Here is a 10,783-nt window from a genome sequence, read left to right as displayed (position 1 = left end):
GGTGGAAGCTCCACCCCTCGGCTTCGGCCCCCCAACTTGTCTGGGGGACACCAACCCGGCCCCTGGCTCCAAAAGGTTGCCTACCCCTGCTCTAAGGTATAGCCATTATTACCAAACCATGCCTAACAGAAGCCGCATTCAAACTTCCCTTCAGTGAAGCATAAATACTGACATACACAGCCTTACAGAAGCCCCATGCACAACAGCATAAGTGTTTCACATATTTTCCAGCCCTACTCCAAAGCACTAGGGACTTATATTGTATTAGTAAAGCCTACTGGGCTAAGATTTGGAAGTCCTGACTTCAAGTCCCCACTGAGTCCTGAAACTTTGGGCCAAGCACTCTTTTGGAATGGCCCACCTCAAAGGGCTGCTGTGAGCATAAAATGAGGGAAAGGCACATGGCGTTAAAGCGTCCAGCGGCAAAGTGTGCCACACATGAAACTAATACAATATAATTGGCACATACAAGTTGAACATGAGCCAACAGTGCAATGCAGCAGCTAACAAGACCAATACGATTCTAGGCTGCATCAATAGAAGTATAGTATATCAAGGAAAGTAATAGTGCCACTCTATTCTGCTCAGGCCCCACCTGGAATAATATTGTGCCTGGGGCCATAATAAACTACAACTCCCAGCATTCCTTCGCACTGAGCCAGGGCAGTTAAAGGGTCTCAATATGGACATGGCCTTCCCTCTCTCACCTGCTGCAGCATCTCGGCCATCTCTTTCTCCTTGGGGCTCATCGCCTGCGTCACTCTGGGCAGCCTCTGCAGGCAAAGCGCCCCGAACAGCCGCCATTTCGAGGCCGGCCCCGAAGAGGCAGAAAAGCCCCGAGAAAAAGCAAGGGAAGCCGGGATACTCAACCACTGCAGCCCCCGGCGGAAGGGCGCCGCCATTTTGTCGCCGCTGGACTCGACCAGAATGCACCGCGACCGGAAGCCGGTCCTGAAGAATGGGGCGTGGCACGGGGCGTGGCTTTCCCATGGCCTCCATTTCCGGCCAAGAGTGAAGTATAGAGATAGGAAAAGTCTGCCCAAAATAAAGCCGCGCTGCAGAAATGACAACAACAAACGTTGCTGTTAAGTCAGTCTAGTGTTGGTTAACGATTGAAATAAGTTTCCCTCAAAAAACAAAATACAATTTGGGCCCAAAGGGACATTTTCCGTACAACGCTTTGCAGACATGGGCGCCGCCATCTTGGCTTCAGCTGAAAGGCTCCTTATAGTGGGCGCCGCCATCTTGCTGTCTCCTCTCGTACGGCGTACGGCATATCGCGAGAAGAGCGTTCGACGGTTGTTGCGGGCTGTTCTCAACTCCTTGGGAAGCAGGAGAGAGAGAGAGAGCGGGCGAGAGACGGTGGCGGCGAAGGGCCATGATTAGTTTGTTCGCGGCCGCCCGAAATGGGCTTTTGGGGTAAGAGGTTTCAGGGAGGGAGGGTGCCTCTGCACTGCAGGGATAATGCAGTTTTGAAGGCACACAACAACAACACCAACAACAGTTTTGTGATGCACCAGCACCTTTTGGCAGAGAAGCCTGGCCCCATGCTATGGAATCCTGGGATATGTACGTCTCTCTGTATCACAGAGAAGTCACAAAGCTACATATCCCAGAATTCCATAGCATTTTTACCAAGGCTGTGTCTTAATTCTTCAGTGCAAGATGCAACCTGAGGTTGAATGAATCTAGGGTCCAAAACACATTGGGAAGAATAATAACCCAGTTTGGGACTGCTTTAACTGCCCTGGCTCAGTGCTAGGGAATCCTGGGAACTGTAGTTTCTTGTGGCACCAGAGAAGACAATATTATTCCAGGTGGGGCCTGAACAGAACAGAATAGAGTGGCACTATTACTTCCCTCGACCTAGACAGTATACTTCTATCGATGCAGCCTAGAATTGCATTGGCCTTGTTAGCTGCTGCATCGCACTGTTGGCTCATGTTCAACTTGGGGTCTACTTGGACTCCCAGATCCCTTTCACACATGAGTCTCGTTAAGTGGCCGCAGTACCGCCACGTATCACTAAATCTGTGGCACAAACAACTGGCAACATTAAAATGATCTTTTAAATTACAGAGTGACGGCACTACTTTTTCTAGAACTCCTTGACTGTTGCTGGTCGTTATTTGCCATGATCAGTTGGCAAAAGGTACACCTTACATATGGGCAACTTCGATGTCAGCAGGTAGAACGAATTGGTTAGTCCTGACCAGTAACCGACACCCCGCTTCTCCCTTCTTTCAGCACCTGCGGCGTTGCCCTTTCTCGGGGCGTCCAGACAGGGATCCAGAGGCTGCAGGAGTTAGCGGAGGATTCAGCCACTGCCCCGGTTGAGGAGGCAGAGGCTATAAACAAGAGCAACTTCAGGTAAAGCGCCTTTGTGGTTTCAAAGAAAGTGCTGGGATGTGGCCTGCTCTTTTTTCTTTTGGGAAGTAATGATGCCCTTCATTGCAGTCATGAGTTTGTCTGATTAAATACAGTACACAAAAGTGAAGGGGTTAGGATGCTTAGTGATAGCCAACATGGTGTAGTGCTTTGAATGTTGGACTAGGACTCTGGGAGACCAGGGTTTGAATTCCCCGTTTGGCCATGGAAACCCACTTGGTGACATGGGGCAAGTCACACTCTCTCAGCCTTAGAGGAAGGCAAAGGTAAACCTCCTTGAAAAGATCTTGACAAGAAACCCCTGTGATTCGTTCATCTCAGGATTGCGGTAAATCAGAACTGACATGAAGACAAACAGCAGCAACAGATTTTACTGGAACAACTTAGTGTGTGCTTATTTCATTGGTACAGAAATAATGGTCTGACTGTTTCCTTTTGAGCTGCATTGACTTATAAGACCCTAAATAGGTAGGGGACAGTCTAAGTTGCTTCTTCCATATAGATCAGCCTCTTCGGTATTGTCATCAGAAGTCTTTACTATGCTAGCAGAGGTAAACCCTCAGATCATGTAATGATTTTCCCATGAGGCCTTCTAGATACACATATACTGCAACTCCCAGCATTCTTCACTATAGGCTGAGATCTCTAGGACTGTTGGAAGTCTCTGTTCAGAGGAGAACACATTCTCAGCCCTTGCTTTAGAGACTCTGTGGACAGTATAAGTTCTGCCAGTTAGTTAAAAAGTACTTATTCACATGCACCAAACTTTCTTATTTTTAAGTGCATGTTGCAGGTGTGCTTGTTTTTGCAGACTTTACCAGTGTAGTTCAGCTGACTGTGTTATTCATTTGTTTAGATAAAGACAGCGTACATATATTGATTTTATGTATTTTATATTGTACATTTTGAAATCCATAGATGGAAGACTTTTGGAAGTACATTTAAATAATAAAATAGAAACTTTACACTTTCACCAGTTGACTTCTTAAATCTCCCTATGTTTAGTAGAAGTTCTTTTCTGAATGATAGCCTGGCTGAAACTTACAGTGTGAACTTAGATGACCAATTAAATATGTTCCTTCTTGCCCCTTTTCTTCTTTAGCTTTTACCCGCCAGCACCAGGAAGAGAGAGCTCTCTGAGGTGGGCTGGAAAGAAATTTGAAGAGATCCCAATAGTCCATATCAAAGCTACATATAACAAGTAAGAGGCAGTCGATTGTTTGCATATAACTAGTGAGGGGCATTCTGTGGCTGTGTGTTGGGTCAGTCCCATCCAATAAGAAGACTTGGGCTGCATCCACACTGTAGAAATAATATAGTTTGACACTACTTTAATTGTCATGGCTCCATCCTATGAGTACCCATCTTGTTGGGGGCAACTAGCTTACACATTGTAAACCACTTAGAGAATGCTTAAGAGCACTGATGAGCAGTATATAAATGTACTTGCTGTTGCTGTGGAATTCTGGGATTTGTAGTTTAGTGAGGCACCAGCATTCTCTGATAGAAAAGACTAAAGACCTTGGAAAACTACAAATTCCATAATTCAATAGCATTGAGCAACAGTAGTTAAAGCAGTGTCGGACCGCATTAATTCTGCAGTGCACATGCAGTCTAAATAGACACAACCTGGAAATGTTCAAGGTAAGAACAAGAAGAGTCCGAGTGTTTGTACCTAGTACCAGTAACTAGTTGCTTATAATTAATTCTGTACAATGGTACAATTAATTTACATTATGATTGTAACTTTGTTAGGAATAACTTTGCTCCTTCCGTTGTGTAGTTGCTGGAGTTGTAGCTTTAACTGTAATTTTATAGTTACAGCAGTGTGGCCTCACTACATGGGCCACAGAGGAACATCTCCTGGTTCAAGTGTGGATTATTCTGTGCCTATGCCACTGTCTCATGAGCTGTTGTGGGTGTTGACACAGCAAAGAGGACAGAAGGAGTGGATGTTTTTCAGCACAGGCCAGCAGCTTATAACAATCACATGCTTGTTTTAAAAGTAACTAAAAGTAATTATTTTAATAGACTAAATGGAGTGAAGAATAACATCCCCTGGTTCATGTGCTGTCTTGTTCTGTGCCATTGTCCGAAAAGCTGTGCTTGTTGTGGTCACAACAAAGAGGACAGGAAGAAAATGTATTTCCTAGCATAGGCCAGAAACATTTAACATTCACATGTTTGTTTTAAAAGCAATGAAAAGTCATTATTTTCATTACTTTTCAGAAATGGTAAAGGAATGCTATTTGAAAATTAGAATGGTAGCAATAACTGACTCCTTTGGAGCTTTACATAATTGTGGTATTGTAAAGGTCACTTTGCATGCTCTGCAGTGCAACCCTAAATGTCTTGGAGCATTAAAAAAAAGGAACAACAAAACCACCCATATAACAATTGCAAAGATAGAGGGAAGCACAAACAACAGTAGGAAACACGGAACCTATTTCCATCCAACATTTTTCATTGATCTTTTTTTTCTGCTCCCTGCCACCTGCAACAGAAGAGTTTAACTCCATTGAACCAAGTCACCAAAGAGTTAAGAATCACCAGAAAAAGTCTCTCATGTGGATTTCTAACAGAATGCCACTTTTCTCTTATCATCTCCCCTTTTTGCCATGCCTGCAGCACTCACATCCAAGTTGTTTCACCTCAGAACGTCCCTCTGGCCCTGTCTACCTGTGGCACCGAAGGGTTCAAGAACGCTAAGAAGGCTACAGCCATTGCAGCTCAGACTACTGGAATTTCAGCAGCAGCTGTAAGTGAAGTCTGTGGTGTTCCTCAACTTAGTGATAACAATTCTGCAAGTAAGGAGGCCAAGGCAAGCAAGGGCTTATCTCCAGATTTGGGGAAAGTGGGTGAGATCAGGGTTGCTCTTATGATTTGGTAGCACTTTGAATCAACAACTGGTTTACATACAGATAATCCCAATATTGCACTAGTCTGCACTCCCATCAAGGCTGTTCCAAGATTTTGTTGCCTGAAGCAACATGCCCCCAAATCCCTTTATAGCAGTTGGCCGAACCTGCATTTTAACTCCCTTCAGGACAGTGTCTTCCACAGGACTAGATTAAGACATCCTTATGTCTTAAACTTTGTCATGTTTAAAAGATTCCTTAGTGTAACCAAAGAAAATGTGTTAAAGCTTGAAATGGAGATGGTGTTGTTAAACTTATATGTTTTTATCTTTGTTGTTGTTGATTGGTGTCAAGTTGACTTCAATGTGTGTCAACCCTATCAACAAGAGACCTCTAAGCCACCATGTAATACAGCAGCCCTGCTCCGGTTTTGCAAATCCAGAGCTGTGGCTTCTTTGATGGTGTCTATCTATCTTTAATGTGGTGTTCCTCTTTTCCTACAGAATCCCTTAATAATGTGAGATCCTAAACTGCAGCTTACTTAGTGTGACAGTAAACCTAGAACTGGTTCTTCTCCACACCTGAAGAGGCCAGTTTAGGAAGACAGTGGTCCAAAACACAGTGCAGAAATAATCATTTGAGACTACTTTAAATGCCCTGATACAGTTGTAGAAAATTCTGGTAACTATAGTCTTTTGATGCATTTAGCTGCCTTTGTCAGAAAGCTCTGGTGCCACAATAAACTACAATTCCCAGGATTCACTAGCACTGAGCCAGGGCAGTTAACCAGTCTCAAACTGGATTATTTCTGCAGTGTGCTTTGGACCTATAACAGCTTATATGGCATAAATAGTTGTGCCCAAGAGGAATAGCCCAGAGACTGTCACGATTCTATGACTGTCACCTTTGCCCTGGCTCACCAACATCGCTACCTGATGTGATATCTTCCTTATGCCAAATGGCAGGGCCTCCTCTACTATTCATCCTTGTATATCGATGTGGAAAGGGATCTTATCGCACCTTTGAGAATAACTGTGTGAAAGAAGTTGTAGCATAAGCTTTCATAGACTTGATCTATTTCCTTATTTGCATTTGAGGAAGTAGACCAACTCTCCGTAAGCTCTTGCTACAATTTCTTTTGCACAGTTAGTCTCAAAAGTGCTGCAAGATCCCTTTGCATACTGATGTTCCAGATTAACACAGCTATGTCTTTGACCTCTGCCCCCATGGAAACAAACCTTGTATAGTTAAGAAGAGCCATACTGGCTGGGACCTACAGCCCATCTAGCCCAACATTCAGTTCTCACAGTGGTTAGCCAGATTTCTCTAGGAAGCCCACAAGCAGGACTCGGACACAATGGTACCCACCTGCTCATGTTCCCTAGCAACTGGTACCGAAAGGCAGATTGCCTCTGATGCTGGAGTTAATACAAGCCATCATGACTAATAGCCATTGGCGTACTAGTATATGTTGTATATTAGCACTGCAGCCCTAAGCAGCACTAGATTTGAGCAAATTAGACCTGTGGTGTCTGTAAGCAAATATGCTTAAAGCCCCATTGAGACCTAGATTGCTGCCTCCTTATTTCTTCTTCCTTTATTTCCCTTAAATGTTTTTCCCTAGGCAGGTACTGGGCAGCAGAGACCAACAGAGTTTTCTAACTAGTAATCCCTTCCCTGGTTGACTGAACTAATTTGCCAGTGCTGTGGAATTGCCATTGGTTGTGTGTTAAAGGCCCCTGTAGGGTGCCTGGCCACCTTCTAAGGGTAGGCAGAATACACTGAGTGCTCACTAAGGAACAGAACTTCATGAGTCATGTTTTCCATTACTAAGTCTGCATAACTAATCCTGTGTGTGCTTATCAGGGAATGTTCTCCACCAAACACAAGAATAACAATCTGAATATGTCTGATCCTTTCTGATTTGGGAAAGGTAGCAAGGTTAAGCTTGACTAGTAAAATTAGCCCTCCGTATCTACAGATTCTGCATCCATGGAGGCAGCCGTCCATGCCTTGAAAATATTTTGTTATTTCATTTAAGGGACAGCATTTTACTACGCCATTGTATATAATTGTATATAATGAGACTTGAGCATACACAGGCAGTCCTGGAACAAAACCCCAACGGATACCAAGGGCCTATTCAACTTGGATGGAAGACTATCAGGGAATAGCTGAGATCCCAGGGTCCCTACTTGGAGATCTCGGCCATTCTCTTGTGGTCTTCCATCCAAGTACTAATCAGGCCTGGCCTTTTTCAGTTTCCCAGATCAGAAAAGATAAGATAGGAATAAGATTCTTGCTTGAAAAAGCAAAGTCTTGCTACCAGTCATATTTGACACTGAGCTAGTGGACCAATGGTGTCATTCATTATAAATCAGCTTCTAGATTTCAAAGGGATATACAGCTCTTATACATGTATCATGTCTTTTGTTTAAATCTATTTATGTATACAAAGAATGTATAACTGCCCTTTTATCCTTGAGGACAATGATGTTGTTGATAACTGTGGTGTGGCACTCAGAAATTGTGGAAGTATTGGTGTACATAAGAGGGCTTGAAATAGCCACTAGATGGCAAACTTAGCATAGCAGAATTGTCAAAGCTGTCATTAGCCTCTATATGTAAAAAAAATTAATAATAACAGAAGACTAAGGGTAGTAGAAATAGAAGCCCTACAGCTGAGCATTTTAATTTTGATTTTTGTCTAAATGAAGCAAATTCTTTGACATGCATGAATAATAACAACAATTATGATGATGCATGAATCTACAAAGACTGTCCATGGTTGCTACCCTGCTGCCTCTTCTTTTTCTCCCCCTCCTCTTCCCCCCGTCTTTAAACTTTGGTTGGCAGCATTAATGTTTTGTGGCTAAATAGACAAAATTGTCCCCCCCCCCTTTTCTCCTCCTTCCCAGAAAGCCTGTGCAAAGAGTGTATCACATGTTCGAGTTGTGGTGAAAGGCCTAGGACCTGGACGAATGGTATGTGTTTGCAATTTCCTTTCTAATCCTCATCTGAATGCCATTAATGCAAACAGCACTTTAGTTTCACACTGGACAGTTTGTGCAGAATCTAGGCGGGGATAGATCTCTGCCCCAAGTAGCATACCATCTTAAATTGTGGTCATTGTGATGAGGCATAAAGAAAAGGGAGAGGTGGCAGGTAAATGGAGGGCTTAGGGATGGAATAAGCAACTGCATTTCAGGTGGAGATGAATGCTGTTCTTTCCCATATATCTCCATCTACTGGATAAAAAATTATCCAACTACATGCCCCTGTCCCATTCTAGTCCACCTATCCATTTGTTTGGACTACAGCCCTGATCATACCTATTTACAGGCCATTCTGGCTGGGGCTGATGGTAGTTGTAATCCAGAACACAGAGGGCTCCAGTGCTAGGTGGAAGAAAATTGCTCTAGATTGCAGTAGTTTAGCAAAAGAAGGCTGATAGCTCGTTGGTGAAACATCTGTTTTGAATGGTGAAAGCCTCCAGTTCATTCCCCCAGTATCTCTAAGTCAGGGTTTACAAAGGCCATTTTCAGAAACCAGGAGTCTATCAATTCTACACAACTGTGGTCATTTGATAGTATCATTCACTACTATGGGTTCATCCTCTGATTTGCACTTTGGTGAGGTATATAAAATTCTCTGCCATAGACTTTGTCCACACTGAACTAGAAATCTCAGGATTCCATAGAATGGAGCCATAGTAGTTTAAAAGGGCTCATTTTAAAATGTGATAATTGTGTAATGTGGATACACTCCTGGACAACCCATTGCCAATCAACTTATCAATCCTGAGCCTTCTGGACTGGGGCCCTTTCACACTACACAGCTATACCAATGTGATTGTATACCATGACAACATCCTATGGAATCCTGGGGCTTAAAGTTTAGGGAGGGGTATTTATTAGTCTCAGCCAGAGAGCTCTAGCGTCTCAGCAAATGACAAACCCAGGACTCCATAGGATGCAGCCATGCCAGTTAAAGTGGAATCATACTGCTATGATTGTGTAGTATGAAAGGGCCCCTAATAATCTGATTTTGCATAAGGCAACTTTGTGTTTCTATATGAAGAGCTAAATGTTGTTTTATCTGGAGGGGAAAGTGAGGCATTTCTTTCTTTTTTTAGGCTGCTATCAAAGGACTCACCATGGGTGGTTTGGAGGTGATCTCCATCACAGACAACACCCCAATTCCACACAATGGCTGCCGACCTCGGAAAGTACGAAGGCTGTGAGAGATGGGGTTGAGAAGGACTCTTCAATATTTATGGGCGTCTGGTTCTCAGGTGGCTTCTGTAGCCGTCTTGAGATGGCAAGGCTATTCCTCCATTCTTCCTGCACCTACCAAAATGTGGACAGCCTTGGGTTTTGCCACTATGACTACAAGCAATGAATGCAATACAATTTTATTTTTTACTTGTTGCACAAGAAATGTCTATAAAGTCTGTATGTTAAATTACCGTGTTTCTGTGTTTGTTTCTCAAGCTGGCACATTGATTGGCATTTATTTATTTATTTATTTACAACTGCTGGTTTTCTCCATAACAGCATTCAGACTATTGCTTGTTTTGTTCAAACCACACATGGGATCAAACTTTGAACAAAATAGGTTTCTGCTACAATCAGAAGGGGTGTAAAAAGTCAGTAATCATAAAAACAGCCAGGCATTGGCACTGCCAAGCAATTTTTCTACCCATTTGCAGCTGCCAAAGTGAAAGAGGCCACCTTTTCCCAATACATTATTTTCACTGTTGGCTGGCAGAAGTTCATTTTTATGAGCTAACTAATGAAATATCTTGGTTCTTACACCCTCCCTCCTTTGTTGTAGTTTGGAATAAGTCATATTGTGGGTCTTCAGCAACTCCTTGGACAGAAAATAGCAGTGGGTTGGATCCATGGTTTGCTCAAGTTAAAAAAAAAGACTTCTTTTCTTGTTGGGGTCTATTAGAGTCTTTTCCCTGAAGGAGACAGTACATTTTCAATTCTTTTTTATTCCTCCTTATTCATGGAGACTTCAGCACCACTTGGGAATGTTTAACTTGCTTAAAGGAAAAATGATTGGTGATATGATAGCCATTTTTAAATACCTGAAGGGATGCCATGTTGAAGATGAAACATGTTTATTTTCAGCTGCTTCAGAAGCCAGAGCATGAACCAATGGATTCAAATTGCAAGAAAGGAGATGCCACCTAAACATTAGGAAGAAGTTCCTGACAGAGCTGTTCCACAGTGGGATAGACTGCCTTAGAGAATGGTGGATTCTCCTTTGGAGGTCTTTAAACAACATTTGGGTGATTCTCTTGGGAGTACTTTGTTGCAGTTCTGGGGTATTTCCCAGACTTCCAGGACAAGGTGAATCTATTCTTTACCAAGTTCTCTTCTGTGCATATATGGATCCAGTTACATTTCTCATGCAAACAATCAACAAATTAACTTGCAAGGGTTGAGTATCCCAGACTTCAGGCATGCAGAACATGTCGCCCCACTCAGAATTTTGGCCATCCCTAGCATAGAGCAGGAATTGTTGAC

The 10,783-nt window shown here is 43.1% G+C and overlaps 2 protein-coding genes across 2 annotated transcripts in view; one reads left to right on the top strand and one right to left on the bottom strand.

Annotated features, from left to right (window-relative positions):
- The window catches only part of MRPL46 (mitochondrial ribosomal protein L46), a 7,828-nt gene extending 6,892 nt beyond the window's left edge, over positions 1–936 (bottom strand). The window contains exon 1 of the mRNA XM_042477659.1: positions 708–936. Within this exon, the coding sequence (XP_042333593.1) occupies positions 708–902 (195 nt within the window). The 5' untranslated portion in view covers positions 903–936. The remainder of the gene's footprint in view (positions 1–707) is intronic.
- A 356-nt stretch (positions 937–1,292) lies between these two features.
- Positions 1,293–9,713, top strand: MRPS11 (mitochondrial ribosomal protein S11). The gene is made up of 6 exons (XM_042471012.1): positions 1,293–1,419; positions 2,248–2,370; positions 3,491–3,589; positions 5,017–5,146; positions 8,165–8,230; positions 9,382–9,713. Exons 1-6 carry the CDS (start codon positions 1,379–1,381, stop codon positions 9,487–9,489), a joined length of 567 nt encoding a protein of 188 aa, XP_042326946.1. The 5' UTR covers positions 1,293–1,378; the 3' UTR covers positions 9,490–9,713.
- The last annotated feature ends 1,070 nt before the right edge of the window (positions 9,714–10,783 follow it).

The sequence above is a fragment of the Sceloporus undulatus genome, chromosome 6 (assembly GCF_019175285.1).
Source record: "Sceloporus undulatus isolate JIND9_A2432 ecotype Alabama chromosome 6, SceUnd_v1.1, whole genome shotgun sequence".
Taxonomy (NCBI): domain Eukaryota; kingdom Metazoa; phylum Chordata; class Lepidosauria; order Squamata; family Phrynosomatidae; genus Sceloporus; species Sceloporus undulatus.
This window is presented reverse-complemented; position numbering and strand designations above follow the sequence as displayed.